The sequence below is a fragment of the Furipterus horrens genome, unplaced genomic scaffold, assembly GCF_987537825.1.
Source record: "Furipterus horrens unplaced genomic scaffold, mFurHor1.1.pri manual_scaffold_2, whole genome shotgun sequence".
In the NCBI taxonomy this organism is placed as follows: Eukaryota; Metazoa; Chordata; class Mammalia; order Chiroptera; family Furipteridae; genus Furipterus; species Furipterus horrens.
The window spans coordinates 81855315-81879791 of record NW_028327172.1 but is presented as its reverse complement, the minus strand read 5'-3'; the positions used below and the strand labels follow the sequence as shown (position 1 = coordinate 81879791).

The window sequence follows — 24477 nt, the reverse complement described above, 5'->3', positions numbered from 1 at the left end:
GAGAAAGGTGAAGAACAGTAAACAGCTTTATTGCTTATATATGACCAAGAAAAGGTAAACATGGCAAAAAACAAACAGGCAAGATGTGTATTTGTTGGGAAAGAGATAGGCCTACTATGGGAGGAGAGAACGTCAAGACCCAAAGAGAACCAAAGTCCTGGAGATGCCTTGTTCCACTGTTGAATCCTCCTGAATCTGCTGACTTAGTACTTTTATAGTACAGAAACATTGCTAAAAAGAAAAATGTGAACACTCCTTCCAACACTCACTCCAAGAACAAATCAATTGCTTTAGGTTAAGAGGTAGTAATTATAGACTGTTCTTCCCCCCTTGGGCCCCTACTAATCCCAAAGGTAAAAATATATACCATTGAACATTGACAATTGAGTACCAAAGTATTAATATTTCAGATAAATATCCCTAAAGGTAGCACCTGCTTATTATCGGGATAGGGAACCTCTGGCCAACCATGTACATGATGACTAAGCATTTTATTGGAAATCTGTAGAAAACAAATTTAGCAGAACTATAAAATATTACCACTGTGGAATGATGTTATAGTTCTGTTGCTGGTGTCTTGCACTGTCATGAAGTATTTTGTTAAAAAAAGGGCCAGGGAGGTTTACCAACTCCAGACCTCATAACCAATTAGTGGCAGAACCAAGACCATGAAGGGGCAACCAGGAAAAATATGCCATTTGATCTGCCATAATGAAAAAATTAACTTGTGTCCTGCCAGCCTTCGTTCAGTGTTATTTTGGTTTCTTATGTATTAACAAAGTAGGGAATTACAGCAGGTAGCAAAGGGAAATAATAGGGTCTCTGCTTGGTGCTTTAATCCAAAGGCAGGGTAGAAAGTAGATACATCCCTGAGAAGTCTTTCATTTTGGGTTTCATTCAACCTGGTTTCAGGGAAAATCTAAAGTCCATTAATAGATTTAGAAATGAATGAGAAAGACAGCATTTAAACAGACACTGCCCTGAAGCCTGTTCAGAGCACCATTAGCATAACTAATTTCCAAGTCTTCCCCATTTGTTGAAGACTTATCTAAAAATAAATTTTTGAAATGAAGTCCATTTAGCCAATATACAGCAATGGAACTAGAAAACCATTTACTATACAATTACCATGTTTATGGGTATACTGGGAATAGCCACAGTCCCTGTCCAGCAGGGAAATTTGACAGAAAACCCTAGTTTCTTCTAATAGCTATCATCTATGGATGTTATGAAGAGAAAATGGTTGTTCTTATGCTCATTTCCCCATTAAATAAACGACCACACACATGGGGCAAAATACAGAAAGATCAAAGCACCAAGGCTAAGACAGTCAAGTGGCACCTGCTATACAAACCAAACGAGAGCAACACGATGTTCCCTTATGTCATGCACAGCACTGGTTCCAGTCCACCTCTTGATCCCAGCCCTTGATTTCCCCAAACTCAATATTCCAACTGGTGTACCCAGGTCATTAATGGATTCTGCTTTCTGGGTCCTTTAATTTGCTTTATATGCACTCTATGCTTAATGTAATTAACTGCAAAAAATAATCTCTTCAAGAAACCTTCATAACAAAATACCAGATTCCCTATTAACCGTAAGGATCAAGTTTAACAGGCCAAAATAGAAGACAAGTCTGTCAGGATGTGTATAAATGGCACAGGACAGCTCTGACCTCAGGCCCCCTGTGCGGGCAAAGCCCCAAGGTGAAAGCTGTAAATATCCGAGTCACGTGAAAACTGAAGAATGTTTCATTTAGTCATCCTCTGAACTCTCAGCAGACCTCTCATCTGTAGCCACTTTCCAATTTGTGCGTTTGTTTGTCCTCTCCTGTTTTTCATTGCTTACTATAGGGATATTGACTTTATCTCTCTTTCCCCTTTTGGTTTTCTTAGTGTCTCTTTCCTCGATTTCCTCAGAACTGCTGGAGGCAGAATCATCTGACTGAGAAGTGTCACTTTCTGCTTCTAAAACTAAAGCAGATTTTTTGAGAGACTTTTTCCTTGATTTTTTCTTATGCTTATGTGGTTGTTTCTTGGTACTGGAAGCCGCAGTTTCTTCTGAGAACTCGTTTGAGGAATCTGCTGTTATATCTGTGGCTTCCTTTTTGCTTTTCTTCTGTTTTTTGTGTGACTTTTTTTTCTGCTTTTTTTTGTGGGATTTCTTTGACTTCTTGTGTTTGTGAGTTTCATGGGTAGATGATTTTACCTGGGGAGATCTTTTTTTTCCATTGGTAATATCTTGTTGATCACTAATAATAAAAAAGAAAAACTGCTTTACTATAGAAAATAAAAAGTATACGTATATTTTAATATTCTTAAATCTGGATAGGAAGTTGGAGTAAACATGAATTTTAAAACAGTTTTGATATAGGGTTACTATGAGACTTAATCATGTACTGGGTTTTTGTTTCCTCATCTTTAAAATTAACACAGAAATTCTAATTGTAAAACAGCACTAAAACCATTTAATATCATAGGACTCCAAAAAAAGAAGCATATTGAGAAGATCTACTTACCGCTAGTGTTAGCAACACTAGGTATTACCAAAATATTTTTTTTTTTGCCAGTCTGATAGGAAGAAAGCTGTTCTCTTTAAAATTGTTTTTAAATTATAAAGAATTTTTTAAGATGTTATTTATTTACTTTTAGAGAGAGGGGGAGGGACGGAGAAAGGGAGAGAAACAGAGATGTGTGAGAGATACATCAATCGGTTGCCTCTCACATGCCCCCAACTGGGGAACTGGCCTGCAACCCAGCCATGTGCCCTGACTGGGAACTGAACCAGCAGCCATTCAGTTCGCATAATTTGAAAAAATTCTAGTCTGCCATACTGAATTACCGTATGGGATAAAATATATTTAAAAACTAAGTGCTATAGATATGTCAAACATCAATCAGAGAAAGGCAAAATACCAATCACCTTTCATCTAAATTGCCTATTATTTCTCCTTTACATTTTTAATGGTAAATGTTACATGTTTTGTAAAAACTAGGCACTCAGTTTACAGTTCAGACTTTGTATTAAGCTTTGTTTCTAACTTTTTTTTCCCCAATGAGTCTGTTTGTCTTACCTGTCTGTTTCAAATTCTTCAGGGTATAACTCTTTATAACCACTGTGACCCCATCTGTAAGATGACATTTTATCACACATAAAGTAATGCCTATGTTTTTGAAAATTAAATTAAGATAGACTTGGGAGTGAATGCACACACAGACATACACACAGAACAAAGAAAACAGATATGGTAGAGGCAACCCCACATTACAGCTCAGTAACTTAGTTGGCTACATTTTTCTGTAGTGCACACTATTATTTCAGACACAAAGGATTCCTTTGTCCATTTGTAAGAGAACTTAACCATTCTCTTCCTTAAGAAACAGAAGCAACTTTTATAATCTCTTCAGCTATGAAGTACTACTCCAAAATCATTTCATAACATAATGCTGTCTACACTGGTACAACTTTTAAAAACTATTGAAATATAATTTATATACCACAAAAGTCACCCTTTTAAAGTGTGTAAGTCAGAGGCTTTTAGTATATTCAGAGTTGTGCAACCATCACCACTATCTAATTTCAGAACATTTTCCTTACCCCCAAAAAGAAACTCCATCCATTAGCAGTCACTCTCCATTCTTCCCTCTCCTGTAGCTCATGGCAACCACTAATCTACATTCTGTCTCTATGGAGTTGCCTATTCTGGACATATCATATAAATAGAATCATATAATAAGTGTTCTCTTGTGTCTGGCTTTTTACACCTACCATAATGTTTTCAAGATTCATCCATGTTGGAGCATGTTATCAGTACTTAATTCCTTTTAGTGCCACACAGATTATATTGGGTTGGCCAAAAAGTTCGTCTGATTTTTTTTCTTCTATACAATGGCTCTAGTAGTGCTTAGTTGTCTCTAACTTCATTCAAAACAATTGTTAGATTGTATTGTGACAGCTGTCTATCAGCGTGCATTAAAAAAAAAACTTACCAAAATTGGTGAATTTTTGTGTAGGCATTTTAATACTGAAGATGGAAGAAGATATGCAACATTTTCGGAGTATTATGCTTTATTATTTCAAGAAAGGTAAAAACGCAACTGAAACAGAAAAAAGAGATTTGTGCAGCGTATAGAAAAGGTGCTGTGACTGATCAAAACTGTCAAAAGTGTTTTGCAAAGTTTCTTGGTACTACTGACATTTTGGCCAAATAATTCTTTGCTGTGGGGCTGTCTTACGCATTGGAAGATGTTTAGCAGTACTCCTGGTCTCTACCCACTAGAAGCCAATAGCGGGAGATAGCCGACATACTCAAAATGTCCAAATCAATAAAGTTATTGGTGAAAATGAACAATGTGACTTTTATGGAAAAAAACCATACGAACCTTTATGCCAACCCAATATTACCATTCAATATACCACATTTTGTTTATCCATTCATCAGCTAATAGACATTTGGGTTTCCACTTTTTTGGCTATAATGAATAATTATGCTGTGAACATTTGTGTACAAGTTTTTGTAGAAATAACTTTTTAAGTTACACAATCCCAGGCCAGATACTATTAATGGTCAGAAGAATTTAGTCACAAACCTGTCTGGCATGTTAGCTTCATAATCATGTAACTTCTTGTTCCAGGATTTAGCCTTAAGAAAATCATCTTCCAGTGCCCCAGGAATTTCATTCTTTGGCCTCCAATTGTCTCTTTGACTTTCTTCATCAAAACCATCACTACGCATCCGGCTGTATGAGGAAACAGGTTTGAAGTAATTTGTGAGGTTATTTTATGGAACATCATGCATAAAACTCATTGAACAAGCTAAGAGGGAGAACAAAACAACACGATATTTAAATATATATATATTTTAAATCCTATAAAGACATGATCTCTTCCTCTCTGTAAGTTTGTACAGTTTATCCGATGAAAATATGACCATTATTAGACATCCTATTGCAGAATATAAATGAAACAACTTCTGGACTATGGCACACTGTAGCTCACTCATTAACAGGAGAACAATTTTTAACATAATTCCTGTTGAGTTCAATTTTTCAGCTGTTTTAGATTTAAATAGACTAGCTGATTTCAAAACTGCAGTTGGTTTTTTTTCTATCAGGTCAAGTTTTTTTCTCAGCAGCTTATCTTAATGTGACCACTCTCGGCTGGTTCAAGCCTGGATCGAGGGAAGCACTAGTGCTCTCCTATTGGCTGAGAGCAAATCTCCCTCAAGTGGAGAGGAGTGGGGGATGACCTTGGAGACCAGTGACAGGTTCATACTTGTCTAGGCTATTCAGTTACACATGAGACAGTGTGATGAGAGGTTGTGTCCGCTCTATATAGTGAATCATATTCTGAAGTGTAGTCTGAGTTCTTGTCTGTATACAGGGAGTTAGCAGAATTTATTTTTTTATTTACATACTCACTTATTTCCTTTCCTTCAGATCATGTCTGCCTCTGCTATTTCTCATCCTAAGTGCCTAAACAACCCTGATTCGTTTTGTTCTATCTGTGGCAGTTTCACAATTCCCAATGAAAGGACAAACATCAGCGCATTTGTCAGGCAAGCCTATTTTGCATATTTTAAAGTAAAACTTGGTGATCAAGATAAATCTTGGGCCCCTCACAAGGTGTGCAAGCAGTGTGTCGAGTTTACGGATGTGGACGAGGGGAACAAGTGATCAATTGCCATTTGGTATACCTATGGTTTGGCGACAGCCCAGAGATCATTCAAGTGACTGTTATTTTTGTATAGTGAAAACGTTGGGATATAACAAGAAAAATCACTGTAAAATAGAGTATCCTAGTCTACCATCAGCTATATGCCCATTGCCTCATTCAGCTGAAATCCCAGTGCCAGTTTTCACTGAACTACCCTCTTCGAAAAACAGGAGTATGGTGAAGAACTAAGTGACAGCAATGATGAAGATTTTGAAATTGAAGATGACTTGGTTTGTAAGGGATTTGATCAGCATGAGTTGAATGATTTGGCATGAGATTTGGGACTATCCAAAGAGGCTTCAGAACTCCTAGCATCAAGACTGCATGAGAGAGAGAGGTTGCAACTTCCAGCCAAGATGGAGGTGTAGACAGACACACTGCGTCTCCCTCCATAACTAAGAAAGAATACAACTACCTCAAAACTAGAAACAACCAGAAGTTCCAGAAAATCAAACTGCATTGAAGTCCAGCAAACAAAGATATAAAAAAGAAATAGTCATCCAGACAGGTAGGAGGTGCGGAGCCGGGGCAGAGAGGACGCGGTGTGGTGGTGACAGCAGCACCGGGGAAAATCAAGCCTCTTTGCTTCTGACTGTGCAGGCCAGTGGGGGTTGAGATGGAGGAAGAAACTGCCAGTCTCTCAGCAGAGTTCGCTTGTTTAAAGGGCCCCCACAGTCTTAGAACGTCCGCAGACCCACCCACTCTGGGAACGACGGCCAGGGCAACAGCTAGAGAGGCACCAGTCCCATAGAGAAGTGGGAGAAGTGCCTGGAAAAGGGGCGAATGCTGGGCAGGCAGCATTGTTTCCTCTCAGACTCCTCCCCCATATACAGCGCCACAACGTGGTGAAACAGGTCACCCTGTACTGACAAATCCCTAAGGCTCCATCCCTTAAAACGTAACAGAAGTGACAGCTCTACCTGGGACATGGAGGCAAACAAACACAGGAGCCTGTCAGAATGTGGAGACAGAGAAGTATGGCCTAAAAGGGGGAATGGATCAAGATTCTAGTGGGAGAACTAATTGACAAGGAGATAGCCAACCTAACAAATGAGATAGACAACCTAACAGATGCAGAATTCCAAACACTGGTGATAAAGACGCTCACAGGCTTGACAAATATGCTTGAGTATGACAAACACGTAAGGGAAGAAGTGAAGGCTATGCTAAGTGAAACGAAGGAAAATTCACACAAAACCAATGGCGAGGGGAAGGAAACCGGGTTCAAATCAATGATTTGGAACATAAGGAAGAAAAAAACAGTCAACCAGTGCAGAATGAGGAAGAATTGAAAAAAAATGAGGAAAACTTCCCAAATTTTGCAAAGGAGATGGAAATACAGGTCCAGGAAACACGGAGGGTCCCAGGCGAGCTGGATCCAGAAGAGACCACACCAGGATGCATCATGATTAAGATGCCAAAGATGAAAGATAAAATCCTGGGGGCAGCAAGAGAGAGGTGGAGAGTTGCCTACAGGGGGATGCCTATAGGACTATCAGTTGATTTCTCAGAGGACACTTTGCAGGCAGGAAGGGACTGGCAAGCAGTATTTAATGTGATGAAAGCCAACCTGCAACCAGGATTACTGTATCCAGCAAGGCTATCATTTGGAATGGAAAGGCAGATGAAGTGCTACCCAGACAAGGTAAAGCTAAAGGAGCTCATCATCACCAAGCTATTATTATATGAAATGTCAAAGGGACTTAAGAAAAAGAAGATCATAACTATGAACAGTAAAATGACAACAAACTCACAACTATCAACAACTGAATATAAAAAATAAAAACAAAATCCAACTAAGCAAACCAGAATAGGAACAGAATCATAGGTATGGGGATCATTTGGAGGATTATCAGCTGGGAGGGGGGAGGGGGAGAAATGGGGAAATGGTGCAGGGATTAAGAAGCATAATTGGTTGGTACAAAATAGACAGGGGGAAGTTAAGAATAATATAGGAAAGGGTGAAGCCAAAGAACTTATATGCACGACCCATGGACATGAACTAAAGGGTGTAGGATTGCTGGAGGTAAGTGGGGTACTGGGCAGAGGGGAGCAAAGGGGGAAAAAATTGGAACTACTGTCGTCGTCGGCAGCCGTCCGTCTCGAGAGACGATGGTGTAGCTTCTTAAGAGTCTATCTGCACCGCTGAGAATGGCTGTGCAGTCCGACTCGGGAGTGACATGGTATCTGTCTCCTCCCATGTTGAATCGACATCTTGTGATGACGCTGAAGCTACAGAGCCTGGGCAAGGTGATATGGAGGGTCTGCTGTTGCCCATGCAGCAGACCCCCCCTCTCTTCGCAGCTGAAGGGTCCAAGGGAAAGACGGAGTCGATACAGCTTGGGTTCAGGTGCGCCGCAGGAGTTGCCGGTGTTGACTACAACGTCAAACCGCCTTAGGGACTCCGGCTCCGGATTTTCTGTCGGGGTTTACTCCCTTAGCCTTTCCCCTGAAGAGGTATGCCGCAAGGCAGCGGAGGTTTTTTGGAATCAGAGTTTTCCTTCTCTGATGTACCCTGACTGGAAGATCGAACCAGCGACACTTAGCTCGCAGGCCGACGCTCAATCCACTGAGCTAAACCAGCCAGGGAAACTACTGTAACAACATAATAAAATATACTTAAAAAAAAAAAAGACTATGAGAAAAACTTGCTTGAAAAAGGAGCGAAGGCATCCTACTTTCGATCAAGAGAAAGTGCATTTCTGCAGTACTTTTGAAGTGACACTGGCTTTGTGTATAGCATACATGGTTTAATGGAGAAATTGGGAATTCCAATCTATAATGCAAGTGAATGGCAACTGTTCATCGATAGCCCAAAGCAGAGCATGAAGTGTGTCCTCCTCCACAATGGCAGTTTATTTGGTGCAGTCCCAATTGGCCATTCAGTTCGTTTTCGTGAAGAATATGAAGATATAAAGAGTCATTGATCTGTTGCAATATCACAAGCACAATTTGATCATCTGTGTTGACCTTAAAATGGTCTGCTTCCTTCTTAGCAACATGGATACACCAAGTAGCCCTGTTTTCTGTGTATGTGGGACAGCAGAGCTCGTGAGAAGCACTGGATGGAGTCAAATTGGCCTCCAAGATCTGACCTCAAACCTGGTGATCCAAACATTCTCCACGAGCCACTTGTTGACAGAAAGAACATATATTCCCACCTCTGCACATAAAACCGGGTCCTATGAAGCAATCTGTGAAAGCTTTGCCAACTGAAGGACTTTTTCAAGTATCTCATTTTGGCATTTCCTAGCCTGTCGTCTGAAAAGATAAAATACCTTAATATGTATGTTTGGTAGCAGAATTTTACTACTTGTATACAATTTGACTTACAGTAACATAGCCTTTTTATGAATAAAATAACTAAATAAACAGTATATTCAGGTAATTTTTTTATTTTCCTTTTGTATGTACATTTTGTATGATTTTTGGGGACAAAGTGAGGGTATCCTGTACCTTAAAGTTGGTGTGATAGAGAAAAACTGGTGTCATTTTTGGATTCAGTTGCCAAAAGTTAGTCTAAAACACGTGTCAGATCTAAGTCAACGAAAATTGTGTTCCCCAGTGTTATCAACTAGGTGGGCATGCAAAGTGGGAAGCAGAGCACAATCACAGCTGGGGACATTTCAAGCTACCCTGGAGATTCTAAATACACTCCCTTCCTGGAATCCAGAAACCTACTGTAATGAGGTCATAGTAACAATGGGGACAAGGCCTAACCCATGAGTGTGATGGGGTAGAAAACCACTGGTTCAGCCAGTTCTTAACAATATCCACTAACCCAGTCACTAAAGCTAGCTAATTGATTATCAACAATGTTTAGGGATTGCCCTGACCTGTGTGGCTCAGTTGGTTGGGCATCATGCAACAAAGTAAGAGGTTGCTGGTTCAATTCCTGGTCAGGGCACATGCCTGGGTTGTGGATTTGGTCCCTGGTTGGGGCACATACAAGAGGAAACCAATTGATGATTCTCTCTCACATTGATGTTTCTCTCCCTCTCTTTCCCTCCCTTCCCCTCTTTCTAACAGTAAGTTAATAAAAATCTTAATTAAAAAAAAAAAAAGTTTAAGGGTTCCTATGTGCCAGGTACTATTCTAATGGGAATATAATGCTAATAAGACTACCACAATCCCTGTTCCTAAAGAGATTATGTTTAGCCCTGGCTGGTATGCCTCAGTGTATTGAGCGCCAGTCTGTGAACCGAAAGGTCACTCACTGGTTGATTCCCAGTCAGGGCACATGCCTGGGTTACAGGCCAGGTCCCCAGTTGGGGGGCGTGTGAGAGGCAACAGTGTTTCTCTCCTCTCCCTCCCTTTCTTTCTCTCTAAAAATAAAGAAATAAAATCTTTAAAAAAGAGAGATTATTTTTAAAGACTTATTCACCATGACAGCCATTACAGTTCACTCAAAAATAACATTATTTTGTTCCTGGAAGTGCCACTTGGAATTGAACAACCAACACAAAACAAATCATTCTCTACACTAACAGTAATTCTAAATTCTCCAAAAACCATCTTCAGAGAAAAACAAACTGAAAAGACAGTTATTTTTCTGTTGAGACTCTGGCTTTCTTTACCATGGATACCCTGCATACCTTCTTGTCTAAAGCCACCTGCACACAGCTAGTCACATCCCAAAGTCCACATACTCTGCAGGCACACTTATTCTCTTTAAATATCCCACTATTAACTATTCCCCTGGGTAGCTTTAGAAATCAGCATTATCACTTTTATTCATTTTTCATACACATACCTGTACACTAACAGGCATATGAGGCCCAACAGATGTTCCTAACTCTCAGGCATTCCTATACCACTAGAGGTAAGACAAGTAAGCCTGCATAATCCTTCATATTTACACTCAAATTAATAAGAAGGTTATGTGAAAGGCTGTGTGATTTGGCAAAAATAGTGAGTAGGTAGAATAGGAAAAAAAGGCTAAGAAAAAGAAAGATAAAGGAAGGGAGGAAGGGAAGGAGAGAGGGAGGAATAAAAGAAGGAAGGGAGGGAGGAAGGAAGGAAGGTAGGGAGGAAGGAAAGGCTGAGAGAGAATGAAAGACTAATGGGTAAAGGAGTAAATGACCAGCTAAGTGACCATAAGATACAAATAGAAAATCTAAGGTTAAAAGCCATCAGGTAAGGTCAGAATCACAGAATATTTAATGTTTTTAAACAAAAGTGATGATTCTGAATAAGATGAGAAAGATATTTTGGTTCTCAGAGCTCCAACTTCACCTTGAACTGCTGGGTAGCATTTTCCTTTTGGTCCCCCGGTAAGCATCTTCCATCTGTTTTTCCAGTTCTCTTATTTTCCACATATCTGATTCCTCTTGAATCTAGATTTTTTTTTTAAGGGAAGAAATTAAGTTACTAAAAATAACACTTTACATAATAAAAAGTAACTAAAAATAACTAAAGTAACTAAAAATACAGTCTGCTCTAATTATTGTATTTTAGACTGGGAAACTAATTTTGGCTTCTGTAATGTGATTAAAAAATCCAACTTAGTAAATCTAAAATATGTAGAATTCCACAGCAACCAAACTTTTTAACCCCTGCATAGACATATGTATAACCTAATCAATTTTGAAATTATGCTGCAATTATCAAATGATAATCCCTTATGTTTCTAAAATGCTTTGTGATTTTAACTCTATCCTCTCAATTGGATCTTAAAGCAATCTTATGAGGAAAGCAAAGCAGATACTATTATATTTTACAGAGAAGAAACAAAAGCTCAGAGATTTTACCAAAGTCAAAAAGCTAGTAAGGACAGGTCTTTCACTTTTTCAGGCTAAGTTCCTTTTCACAACATTGTAATTTTTATTGAAAACAAGGCAAAACAAAACATGAGAATTGCTAGAGAATTTCCAGAGAAGCAGATTACAACTGACCAAAAAACAAGAATATGTTCTAAGTCCTCTTATAATATTTTGTTAAATCTGTGCTAGGTTTATCTTTTTAGCCATCACTTTTAAGTCTAAGTTCACCATTCAACTAGGGGTGGTTGTTTAATGCAATTGCCGAGGCCGCTTACGTGACAAACACTCACAGTCAAAATAACAGGTGATATGATAATAATACCATTTATGATCAAACCAGGAGTTGTACAGTTCACCAAAGAAAACCAAACAAGGGTCCTTGGCCCTCTTTTCATTACAGGTGCTCTCCTAGGTGACCTCATCTACTCTCATGACTTCTATCATTTCCTATATATCAATAATCCCCAAACCTCTATGTCTAGCCTCAACATTTCTCCTTTCCTCCAAGTCTGAATTTCCAACTGTTTGGACATTCTATAAGCACCTCACCATCAACATGTTCGAAACCAAACTAATTACATTTGCCATCATACTTGTCCCTTTTCTTTTGTTCCCTATCTCAATAAATGGCATCATCATCATCATTATGTTTGATTCCATAATTATCACCATCATCCAGTCAACAAATTCTTTGGATTCTGCCTCCTAAATTCCTCATCTTCATCCCTGCTTTCATGTGAACCCCCTCATCATCTCACCTGAATATTGCAGTTGCCTCCTAATTGGTCTCTACTGCTTCACCCCATTTGATCTATCCCCTACCCAGCTAAAAAAAAATCATCTTTCTAAAATTACAATCAAGTCACACCTGGCTTAAAAATATCTGAGTTTATTACCTAGAGGAAAAATCTAATCTCCAAGCATCATAATCTACTCAGGCCTCATCTTCGGTCACTATCCCCTACATTTCTGACTTTCTAGATGCATCAATTTCCTGAAATGCCCCACGTGCTTCACGCATTTTCTTATTGCTATGTTAATACATGATTTTCTCTCTGTATAGAATGATCTTTTACACCTGGTAAACTTGAAACTGTTCATCAACAACTAGTTCAAATATCAGCACCTTAAATACCACCCATTCTGTGAAGCCCTTCCTAATTCCCCAAGGCAGATTTCGTTTCCTTCCTCGGTGCATTAAAACATGTTATATGCCTCTGTTATAGTAATTATCAAACTGTACTGTAATTATCTATTTTATTCATCTTTCTATCACCCAAAAGTACCAAAATAATGTTTGGCACACTGTATGCCCTCACTTAGTGTTGAGGAATAACTAGTTTGCACCGCTCACCTTATTGTGAGCATCTGTGTGCCGGATGACATTCCTTAAGAGGACTTTCCCCAATGGAATCCGGGACATTCTTCAATCTGAAATGAATCAATATATAACACTTTAAAATAATAATTTCCTTTATTATCTTATCTTTTATTAAGTTATAAAGAAGTATGAGGTAAAGGAAAGATCACTTAGAACTCACAGGTCCTAAATAATAGTTTTTTCTTCACCATTAAAAGGTTAAAGTGCCTGACGACAGAACTGTGAGGATAAATGGATAGTGTACATTGGAGTTCTTTGAAATGACACTATTTTATTTTCTCCTCAAAATTACTATGTTTTATATGAGGCAAGTATTTTTCATTCCTAATTAGTATATAAATTCCATTTTCCCTTAAAGCCATTACTTGTCTCAGGACAAATAGTCCAAGGCAAACAAGGTCCATATTAGAAATCAACTCTCAAATCCCAATTAGTTTATGATGAAGCAAATATCTTGATTTGAGTGTCAAGGACCACAAATGTCAACAGTAATAAAAATTGACTCCTAAAAACATCAAATACAGAGATGCCCTAAATTCCTCTATTCAGGAGAATTTGTTTTCTATTTTGTATAGAAGCATCAAAAAAACAGATGACAGGGCTATTCACGTGTGTAGCTAGCAGGGGCTTTGTGCAACCACCCCACCGCTCACTCACCCCTCGATCCTGAGGAAATCAGGCATCTTGTTAGTGTGAGACGAAGAACCACTCCATTACAAGATCTCCTCCGACCCAGGAAGCCAAGGAGTCAGTGCTCAAAGGCAGCTCTGCAGCTTCACCCGAGTCCTTCGTGAAAACGCAGCCTTCCCACCGGTTATTCTGCCCTCACCCGTGCCCCAGGCCCCCTTTGCCTTTCCCTCAGCCCAGACCCACCGGCACGATATGTGTCCGGACTGAGGCCGGAGGCTGCGCCGGTGAGGAATCCGGACGCCCGGGTTGGCCCGGGCATTCCCCGCTCACGCTCTTCTGGGACGGACCCGGGGATTGGGTTTCGCTCCTAACGGGGACTCTATGGACCAGTACGGCCGTCGACTGGGCCCCAAGACGTATCTAAAGTGCCTAAAGGGGGAGGTGAGGCTTCCAAATGGAAGACAGAGAATATACCCCCATCTTTGTCACCGGGATCCCTTCCCCCCAGCGGCCAAGAAGCTCCCGGTAACCGTCCCTCCAAACGCCCGCCCCACACAAACGCACACAAACACACCCATACCGTGCACCGCAGCCTCGCGTGGCGCGGGTTGGGGGAGGAAGCGGTCTGGGAGAAAAGGGAGCAAGCTTCCCTTTCAGGCCGGAAGTCGTGCTCCTGAGAAATTCTTCCTACCAACGGGAGTCTCAGAGACTTCCACAGGGAGGTTTTCCAGAACAATCGAGATGTCCACAGGTGCGGAAGAGAGGCGGGCGCCTTCCTGGGAAAGAGGTGGGTCGGGCTTAGCGGAGAATCGAGGCCACAGAAGGGGGAGACTCCGGAACTGAATATAAAAAGACCTTTGTGCCGGGAGCTTTCCGGACCCATTTACATGAGGTACCTAGACTGGTTACCCTGGTAACAGGCGTCACGGTTTGTCAAGAAACCAAGAGAGGAGGTGGGTTCTCAGACCTGTGGAATGATCGTCCACGAGTTAAATTTGCCCTTTAGTCTAACCCTATTATAGTATTCGAAGAACCCAAACCTCCTCTTTTCCTCATTCTGTCGATGCTCTGGGAAAACTTGCAGTAGAGCGGAGTGGGTGCGAGGGAACTTATCTCAAGATGTAGAGAGGATGGTATTACTTCTCTTATATATTGTTGTCCAAGTGTTCCAGCCTCTCTGCATTAGCTTACTTAATCCTCACAATAACCCCACGAGATAGGTATTATCATCTTCATTTTGACGATAATTAACTGAGGCATATATACATTAATTGCTCGAGATCTGGCTCCAGAGTCCATCCATCTATCCTTTTAACTACGAAGCTAGGCAGAGGTTTGAGGAAGTCTCCTGTGGCCCTCACCACACACACACCTCTGGCAATTTCCAGACCGGACGGGGCACCAGTCAGCCAAAACCCAGGTGTCAGAAGAAGGAAACCACTGGGAAATCCAGACTCAAATGGGTACTCTCTCCCCTCAGGGCTTGAGGGTCTAGGCAGAGGTAAGGCCTTATTATCTGAGAAAACAACTTGAGAATTCAGAAAGGGGTACTAGATAATTCAAGAAAAAGGAAGAGGTAAAGTGGTGCTGATCCATAATCTTTAGACACCGGTATTAAGGATAACTGCTAACTTCATCAAAACAATTCCTGACTTGTTCCTCTTCCCCCTAAAAGAAAAATGAATCAATAACTACAGTTATTTTTCCTTAAGTCATGTCTTTCCACAGACTTAAGAGGCCTATTCACCTCAATCATGGAATCATCTTCAAAGGGTCTGCTCACCCAAGTTAATCAGTTGTGGAACCTCTTAGATGATCTGGCTGAAAGTAACCCTGAGAGTTACAAGAATTTCATTCAACAGCAGCTGAAAGAGGGCAAACAGCTGTGCGCTGCCCCAGAACCACAGCTCTGTCTACAAACAAGAATCCTGGTAGGTAGATGTGGTGCCCAGGGATGGGGAGGTCCTGAATTAAATTGTTATTGGAGAAACCCTGGTTCTTCTAGACAATTCAGTAAAGAATTACATATCAGTGAGCCTATTAGCATCACGCGAAGTTTATTAGTGAATGGGAGAGCAAAAGCAAGGGTGGCCAAAGGCCAGGGTGGCAAGTTCACCCTAGGGCGGCCAGAGGCCCTGTGGCTAGAAGGCCAAGAGCACCATGAGGGCCAAGAGCCAAGAGAGTGAGTCCTTTGTTCTGAGCACATATATAGTTGGCGGGATGGAGATGAAGAAGTTACATTTTGATTGATGGACAAAGGTGGAACCAGCTTTTCTCGGGGGAGGGGGGCACGACTACCCAAACTTAGGTATATGTGGGGGCCTGTTAGCCCGAATCCTTATCTTGCTGCAGACTCCATTTTTTCATCTTGTTGTAAACACCTAAGTGAAGGGAGGTAGTAAATTAAAGTTGGGGGAGTTACCCAGCTTTCCGTAAGCATTAGGGACTCCCTCGTAAAACATAGTAACCAGAGGTAAGCAATTAACCAAAGCTGGCTTATGGGTCTCTTCCTTTTGGGCACCGTGAACCCTCTCCTGCCCTTCTGGCCTTGGGATGAAGCACAATTCAAAGGCTTTCCTTCCCAGATAGTGGAAAGGATACACAGAATTTCAAAGACTTTCCTCCTCCCATACTAACATAGTGTTTCTTGTGATGTTGGAACACCTGGCAATACTATCAGACCAGGCCCAGGACTGCTGAGTTAGCAGGTAAGACATGTCTCCCTCTGCTTCTAGCCTCCTCTATTCTTTGTTAGACAGCGATGGTGAGAGTCCTGCCTTTATTTCCCCTCCGTTGCTCATTCAACTGTAACAAAATGATCCTGCAATAACCAGAGAGCAGCTTACCCTTACCTATTGCTACTTTAACACAAGAAAACTTGAGGGAAACTGCCACTTTATAAGTGGAAAATGAAATGTAGTATGGAAGATTGTGTCGAAGGAGTAAAAATGGGAAACTAATATTGATATATTTTGGAGATCTCAAAATGAGCCATTTTTTCTGCTAGAATGAAAATAAAAAATAATGTAATAATTTAATAGAGACTCATAGAGTTGAAGATTTTTCAAATTAAGAGAACTTACTTGGTTGGGGACGTAAGGAAGTGGTAAAAGAGGGTCAAATTCACCTGGAACAGCTGCTTAGATCAATTCCCCCTTTCTCCTCCCAGTTACTCTGAGATTCTTGATGAAAAGCTTTGGGGAAATCAGGTAACAGTATTTCTCAAACAGAATTTTAATACATGTAATACTTAAAACCTAAAGTTCTTACTCTTTAAGTTCTGTGATGTGTTACTTTTAGGATATTATTTAAACATTAAAAAAATGGGTTTTAAGATATGCAAAATTATTTGATTTCTAGAAGCCAGAAGAAAAAATACTTTTTATCAACCTATGTCAGTGGAAAAGGATTCCAGCTCCTCAATCAACCACTCATCCAGTACCTCTAAGTGTTGGCAGACCGGAAGATATGTCTGAAACATCAGGTACATAGAATTAGGGGACCCAAAGCACATTTTAAAAATTTTATTGGGAATACCATGAACCAGATTTTACTTGGTAAAAAACATTATATGTAAAATACTTTATTTGGTTATAATGTAGTTAATGACTAAGTAAATGTACCTTTATACAACTTGAATACTCTTTGTCTAATAATATGAGCTGTTTTTAAGCCATATAAAATGCCAAGAAATACCCAATTGAAATTTTGTGCACATAGCATCATTATGATTGCCTCTGAAAAATACAGGAATAGAATTTATGCTTTCTAGCTCTGTCAGGATTATGAATGACTTAATATATTACCTGACAATATCATTAGTGAAAAAAGTTGTCTTCTTTTCACACTGTCTGAATCTCACACACAGATGTTTACACAGTCATCGATGTTGCCTGCAACCCTGATGTCCTCCAGGTGGCAGAAAAGGACCAAGTGAAAAAAGATCAATTAATACGGATGGCCATGAAATGCATTGAGGAACAACTCCAGTTCACTCTCTCACGCTTTTACCATATTACTAGATTTAAAATAAAAGGAAGCATTCAAAGGATGAGACAAAATCTGATGGGAATCCAAACTGACCCCACAGATTTAAGAGAAAATATGAGAAAGGGTGAGCTAATGATGTAAATGGAAAATTAAATTAACTTAAAATTTTTGTATCGTTTGTACATTTTGCAAACTAGAAATCTCAATTTTAAAAGATGAGAAACGTTAAATAGAAAAAGATTAGATATTAGAAATATTAGCATGTCCTTAAAGATTTTTAAATCCTGCGAACTTTTAAATCTTTGTGGTTTAAGAGTCTTTTGATTTAAGATTCCCAAACTAATTTAGCTACAGCTTTATCTGCCATCTTGGCTAACACTATATGTATGGCAGCTCATAATCTGATAGAAGTTTATGTTGTTGATTAATTTTGTGATTTTTATCCCCCCTCATTTTTTCATAAAGAACTAACCCTTGAACAGATCAGAAGCAGTACTGCAAGCAATTCAGATAATTTCCCTCAACTTTTACTGCCAAACTATCACACTTCAGACAAAAAAGGGTGCCTGATAGAAGAGATTTCCAGTACAGAGATCCAAGTGGAAATGGAGACACCAGCCTATGAATTAAAAATTGTGGCAGATCCGAATGAGAAACCACTGAAAATTGAATTAAAAGTTGAATTACCTGGTATTAATTCAGTATCTCTCTGCGACCTTAGTGTTTCTGAGGTAGGTTGAATAGTTGATACTATAAATTTCTATCAGTCAATACTGCCTATATTATGCTGTAGTAATAAACTCCACAATCTCAGTGGTTTACAATAATTTGCTCAGGTTACATGTCACCTAGGCCTGCTCTGCTTGACAAATCTTACATATATCAAGATATAGGCGAAGAAGCAATTCCCATCTGACATATGTCATTTTACTGGCAGGGAGAAAATAGAAATGACCAAACCATACAATGGATCCTAGAACTTCCTCTCAGACGTGGAATATATCACTTTTACTCACTTTCTATTAGCCAAAGTATGCCCTACATCAATAGGACAGGGAAGAATATTCTTCTCAAGAGTAGTCACAGGAAGTCACATGACAAGGATATATGTATAATCCCCTTACAGAAGATCGAAAAATTGGCAACAGTCCTACACTCTACCACAGTCCACTCTTGCTCATAAATATTTGCATCTTTTCTCAAGGAAGACACCTCCAATTCCGGTATCAGACTGCAAAGTACAGGATTTTGCCATGATAATCTGCATTCTGCTCCTCTCCAACCAGACCTATGACCTGCAAACACAAGTTATCTACTTCTGTAACCCTATGCACCATACAATGTGAAAAGGATAGAAGATAACCACAATTAACAGTCTCAATTCAGAAATGGTAAAAATATGAGGTACATAGCAATTCTGAAATCCTGGTAGACATATTTTGAAGGTCCCATTCCCTGGATGTAGAGGATGTTCTCATTTAAGGCCATGACAGATTATTACTTAATCCCCTTGTTCACATTGTCTTCCATTATCTTCAGTTCCATTCTTTGGGAGGTCCCCCTCACCGCACGCACACACACACACACAAACACAAACATCTTTGCTATCTACTCTGACCATATCTAAAGACAGCATTGCAGATTATGCCATCCTTAGATGCTGAGCAGTTTACTCAGCTTGTTTCATGCCCACAGAATGTTGAGGTCCAAAGATTATTTTAAATGTTTTAATCCAGACTGGCAACATTTTACTTAAATCAGTGCTATACCTAACATTTTTAGACATGTCCATTTTTCAGTGGCCTTTTTAACTTAATAGCTGTCATCTGAGCCAAATGTAAAGATTTACTGAGGTCCACCTTAACCCAGGTAGAAATTTTAAAAGTATAGACTTCTGATTTAGTCTTTGCCTCTAGGCTATCCAAATCAATCTTTGTTGATATAAAAAAAAATCTGTTTTATCCTTTACTGGTTGAAAATAAAAATTAGTTCCATTTTTGTCACACCTTAGAATTTCTGAGCTCTGCATATTCCTTTCAACTCTGCTTGCAAACTGGTAAATTCTAGTCTAAGTTCATCTCTTTTTGTTGTACCTTGTTATATGTAGCCAGTAAAACCAATGCATGCTATCAATATTTTATTTTCCCACTTCTTTACCTAAACCCAAAAACTAGGTACACAATTTGTCTCCCAAATTAGTTTTACTAAAGGTTTTATCATTAGGAAACATGGATCACCATCTTTCCAGTCTCCAATAAGTTTCCTTGCTATTTGCTAGTCTGCCCCAAAGTCAATTCACATAATTTGGGATCACAACACTCATCTTCTGGTACTGCTGTCAGTTAACTTTTGATGTATCAAGCAGCAATGATAAATAATCTCAAAAGTTCAGGGATTTACAATAGCAACTTGATTGCTCATTCCAAGTCCCATGGCAATAAATTAAGATCCTCTTCTTACGGGAAAGGAGTAAATAACTTGGGAAAAGTAATTAATAGCACTCATTTTAACCAGAAAATACTTTTCTATTTTCATCTTTCAAAATCTTTCTTGGTTTATTATTCTTAGGATGACTTATTGATTGAGGTTCCTGAGAAGTACAGATTACATCTGAATCTTCCAGAATCTGTGGATACCGAAATGACTACAGCAAAGTTTATCAAAGAGAAAGCTACATTAATCATCACAATGCCATTGGTGTAAGTCAAGAGCATTGTTTTTCAGGTTTTCAGTGATAGTTATGTGGATTATGGCCTTCATTATGGATGAAGAGATCATTGGTTTACCTTAAACACTAGTTTCATATTTTCTAAGAGTTCCTTTTGATGGAATGAGATTTCCTCATTAGCTGTTACCTTAAAAAAAAAAAAATTCATTTTATCCTCAAATAAACTTGGCATCAAACAAAAACTACTAAAAATAGTATTGCCATGATATACTTATTTTGAAGATATCTGTAATGGTCTTAAGTAACAAATACCACTTGGGAACATTCTACTTGTTTCCAAGTAACATGTAAGACTTGTTTGCTGATTGAAAGAAAAATTGTCTCTAGTATATTTCTAAATCAGAAATAAGTCCCAGATTGTGCAAGAAGCTTTTTTATCAAGACGGGCCTTAGCAGTGTTTCCTCCAGTAATAAAGATACAAGGCCAATGTAATAATATGCAAACCTATTGCTTCTATGAACCTCCGTACTTCTAGAAAACAGCTCTGATGGAGTGCAAGCTACCCAGAGAGGCCTTTCAATATCAAATACAGGCTTTTCTGTGGATTGGATACAATGAAGCAATAACAGTAATTGGGTGTTATTGTACATATGATGTAAAATACATCACACTCTAATTTAAGAAAAAGGAGTTGACTTTGGGACAAGGGCCTTTCTCCTAAGAAAATAATCTTTAAAAATACAGAGGTGACATACCTTTCAACTCCCATTCACCTAAGTTGTCAGTCGTTTAATACAAAGGTATCAACTTTCCAATTTATAACCCAAGTAAGCAATGCTCACATCAAACTATAAACATCCCTTTGTCTTTTCTAGATACAAAACTACTTCCTTGTGATTGGTTTCTAGTTCAACAGTCTTTAACGTCTTTATTAATTTTAAAACTTTTTTACTTTAGAAACTGTTGTGTGTAATGGATATAATTGATGTGATATTTTAAAACAATTTTTTTTTTAATTTCATTTATTTACTTTTAGAGGGGGTAAAGGAGGGAGAAAGGGGCAGAGAAACATTGATGTGTGAGAGAACCATCAACCAGTTGCCTTCAACCGGCAACCCAGGCATGTGCCCTAACTGGGGATCAAACTGGCCACCCCTCAGTTTGCAGGACACCCAGTCCACTAAGCCTCAGCAGTCAGGGCTAAAAACATAACTTTCTTAAACTTGACATGGATTTGAATCCTCCCAGCAATAGGATAATTTACCATCTGAAAATATTCTACAATTGTATGGTATCCTAAAAGTAACAAACCTATTATATTCTCATCCCTCAAAAAACTTGGGGGTACCTTCACCTTTTCTTCTGCAAAGTCAAAACTGATTTCCTGGTTGAATCTCTACTCTTGTAGTCTCGTCACTTACTTATGTCGGCAGTTATGTGTTTGTGTACACATTGATAAAATGCATATCAAGATCCAACAACTTAATAGTTAAATGCAATTAATATCCTAATTATTTCCCGAAGTATTTTCACTGATATTATTTCAATGGATTTAATTCATAAAAACATCTTCCCCCCCTCCCTCCCTACAAAAAGCAAAACCACCCAGGAAAAGCATTAACTAATAATGAACAGTGGAGTAGTTTAAATTTGAATAGTATGAAGATCTTTTCTCCTCAAAACTGGAAATGATTTGAGATTGACATTAATTGTCCTTGATTTAGAGACCAGATTTTTCTATAAGCTTGATTTTAGATCAATTATCAGTAGTTATTATTTTCCCATGTATTTCAGGGCTTCTGCTTTACTAGGTGATGAGAACTCCTTCCAACACATTTCCTATCATGCCTTGCACTGCTCAACCCCTCTTGTAGACCATGCCTTGAGAGCTTGAAGTATTTAGATTATATCCTTCAGAACTCAGTAGTGATTTTATCAATTCTATAAACTCAAAATGTATCAGTATTGAGTTTACACAAACATAGCTGTTCCTGCTCTAAATCATTTACTGTGAAAATTAATTACTGACAGGTCAACAATTAGACCAGACACATTGAAAACATAGGAGTTTTACTTTTAAACAATCTAATTTGAACCAAACTATCTTTTCTAACTTTTACTCTTTCAATTCTGGTTAAATAGACTGAATACAGATTTAGAATGTAGGTCAGATTAATTTTTAACTCAGAACAACTTCTATTAGAAGGTAATTTTTTATTTTTATTTTTTTCAAGGTAAGAGCCATAAACATTAGTAAAGAAATTATCTCTAAGTTTCATGTATTTGAACCAGATATGGCTCATACTGATGATGGTCCCTTGTGATAAGCTTGTTCCTTCTACATAATCTTCAGTTCAAGCTATAATTTCTAATTAGTGTAGTGATGTTTTCATAACAGTACAAGGGAAATATTTGTGGGATATATGAAATGTAACTTGTGCACCATGTAATAGTAAACATTTAAAAACAAATTAAACAATAAAAGTCCTAAATTTCAGGGGATAGCTCCACATATGACATACAAGGAAGCACTACTCAGATTAATTTTAAATAGTCAAACAATTTCAAATATTTATTAAAGCACATCAATTCAATAGAAAGTCTTGGAATTGTGATAATGTTCCCAATTCATTTTTATTATCCTGAATATCACCACCACCCCCACCAGCAGAAGAAAGGCAAAATGGAAAAAAATGTTTAAGCTAATAAGGTAGTATGCAACGTAAATAATTTTTTCTCTCTCCAATAGGATTTTAGGGCTTCTTTATTTTGCAAACCAACACTGGGCTGGGAAAACATGGGACACTTTTTTAAAATATACATTTAGCAGTTTTTACTTTATCCAAGTAGAAATGACCATTTTGTTTTGGTCATCATCTTTTAGTACTCTAAACTGTTCACCAATGCATCATCTCTCCCGCTCTTCTTTTCAGACAGAACTTGTTGATATATGTATGGACTTTGGCACATGTCTTGCTAGAAACCATATTTTACATATGTACATTTATTCCACAATTAACTTGATATAGTTTTCCAAAGTTATTTGAGTAGTAAATTCTGGTAATTAATATTGGAGGAAAAATTCTACTTTCACAACTTCTCCATTAAATTCTATAAGCATATTCTTTTATTCGGAGATAATAATAGAATTCTGCTCCGAATTATACATTTAAGTTTTTTAGATACCCACATAAATTCTCATTTACACCAACTGGCTGACTTATATTTGTATCTCAAGAAAGAAGAACAACCATTTTGGGATTCACAGAAAAATAAACAAATAGTGGTTGAAGAAGTCTAAGAAAATGTTGACTGTAAAAATTTCACTTATTTTCCTTGAAGTTTCTACTACTCTTCCATCCATAAAACGAAGATCATGTAAAAGAAAATTTTTAATTACGGTTAAGTTCCAAAACCAAGCTTTGATTCAAACACTTTCTCCAAGAGAACAAATTTTCCTGACTTCTCCTTTCCTCAAATATAAGGAAAACATATGAAGCAATTAAAGTCCAAAAACTCAAGCTTTTATCCAGGTTACTTTTACACACTGGACTCAATAGAGAACCACAATTCTACCTTTACATTTCCCAGTGGAAGTACTTATCACCAAAGGGCTATGCCACATGTCCCTTGACTAGGAGTACACAGCTTAAAATCTGGTGTTTACTAAATGTGCACAATATTTGGGTGTAACCAGCACTAAAAAATTTCAGTAATGAACATAACAAATAACTTAACTGGACAGACTTAAAAATAACTGGTTAACTTTAAAGTAAAAAGAACCACCTGTTTAAATAATATATTTATATCTTGGTAAGAATGAATCAATGTGACCTAGAAGAGACTAGAAATTCTTGGGTTAATTATAACAACATAGTGACAGGTTTTTCAAGGTACTTTCTAAACTCAGCAAGCCACTGAGCTCCAACTGCTCCATCCACAACCCGATGATCACAGCTGAGTGTAACAGACATCATACTGGCCACATCAAATCTAGAAAAAGATAAACACACTGTTAGGTATTCTAAAAGCAATTACTGGATTTTTGCCAGTAACCAGCCCAAATGCCAACTCTGACTCTATAATCCCAACCAGGTAGCATTTATTTTCTACCTATTCTTCATGTCCTGTATATTTCTTGCCCAAATTAATAACTTCAAGAAACAGACCAGAGACTTCCAGCCAAGATGGAGGCCTAGACTGAAACGCTTTGTCTCCCTCCACAACTAAGAAGGACTACAACTACCGCAAGACCAGAAATAACCAGAAGTTCCAGAAAATAAAGCTACATGGAAGTCCAATGTATGAAGTTATAAACAAGTGGTGCTTG

The 24477-nt window shown here is 38.5% G+C and overlaps 3 protein-coding genes across 7 annotated transcripts in view; 1 reads left to right on the top strand and 2 right to left on the bottom strand.

Annotated features, from left to right (window-relative positions):
* Positions 1–8: 8 nt before the first annotated feature.
* Positions 9–14270, bottom strand: NKAPD1 (NKAP domain containing 1). Of its 5 annotated transcripts, none has more exons than XM_090265931.1 (7): positions 14069–14269; positions 13516–13644; positions 12832–12908; positions 10951–11051; positions 4590–4739; positions 3074–3127; positions 9–2251 (listed from the first exon to the last, which is right to left on the bottom strand). In XM_090265931.1, the coding sequence occupies exons 3-7, from the start codon at positions 12898–12900 to the stop codon at positions 1756–1758; spliced, it is 870 nt and encodes a 289-aa protein (XP_090122057.1). In that variant the 5' UTR covers positions 12901–12908; positions 13516–13644; positions 14069–14269; the 3' UTR covers positions 9–1755. The 5 variants fall into 5 exon arrangements, with proteins under 5 accessions (XP_090122057.1, XP_090122058.1, XP_090122059.1 ...); XM_090265932.1 differs by having other exon boundaries at positions 13516–13631; XM_090265933.1 differs by having other exon boundaries at positions 13516–13625.
* Positions 14271–14299: 29 nt separating this feature from the next.
* PIH1D2 (PIH1 domain containing 2) lies at positions 14300–20265 on the top strand. The gene is made up of 6 exons (XM_090265935.1): positions 14300–14441; positions 15217–15419; positions 16849–16972; positions 17357–17602; positions 17944–18209; positions 20047–20265. Exons 2-6 carry the CDS (start codon positions 15243–15245, stop codon positions 20179–20181), a joined length of 948 nt encoding a protein of 315 aa, XP_090122061.1. The 5' UTR covers positions 14300–14441; positions 15217–15242; the 3' UTR covers positions 20182–20265.
* A 2422-nt stretch (positions 20266–22687) lies between these two features.
* DLAT (dihydrolipoamide S-acetyltransferase) overlaps positions 22688–24477 on the bottom strand; it is a 29150-nt gene continuing 27360 nt past the window's right edge. Inside the window, exon 14 of the mRNA XM_090265929.1 lies at positions 22688–24140. Within this exon, the coding sequence (XP_090122055.1) occupies positions 24011–24140 (130 nt within the window). The 3' untranslated portion in view covers positions 22688–24010. The remainder of the gene's footprint in view (positions 24141–24477) is intronic.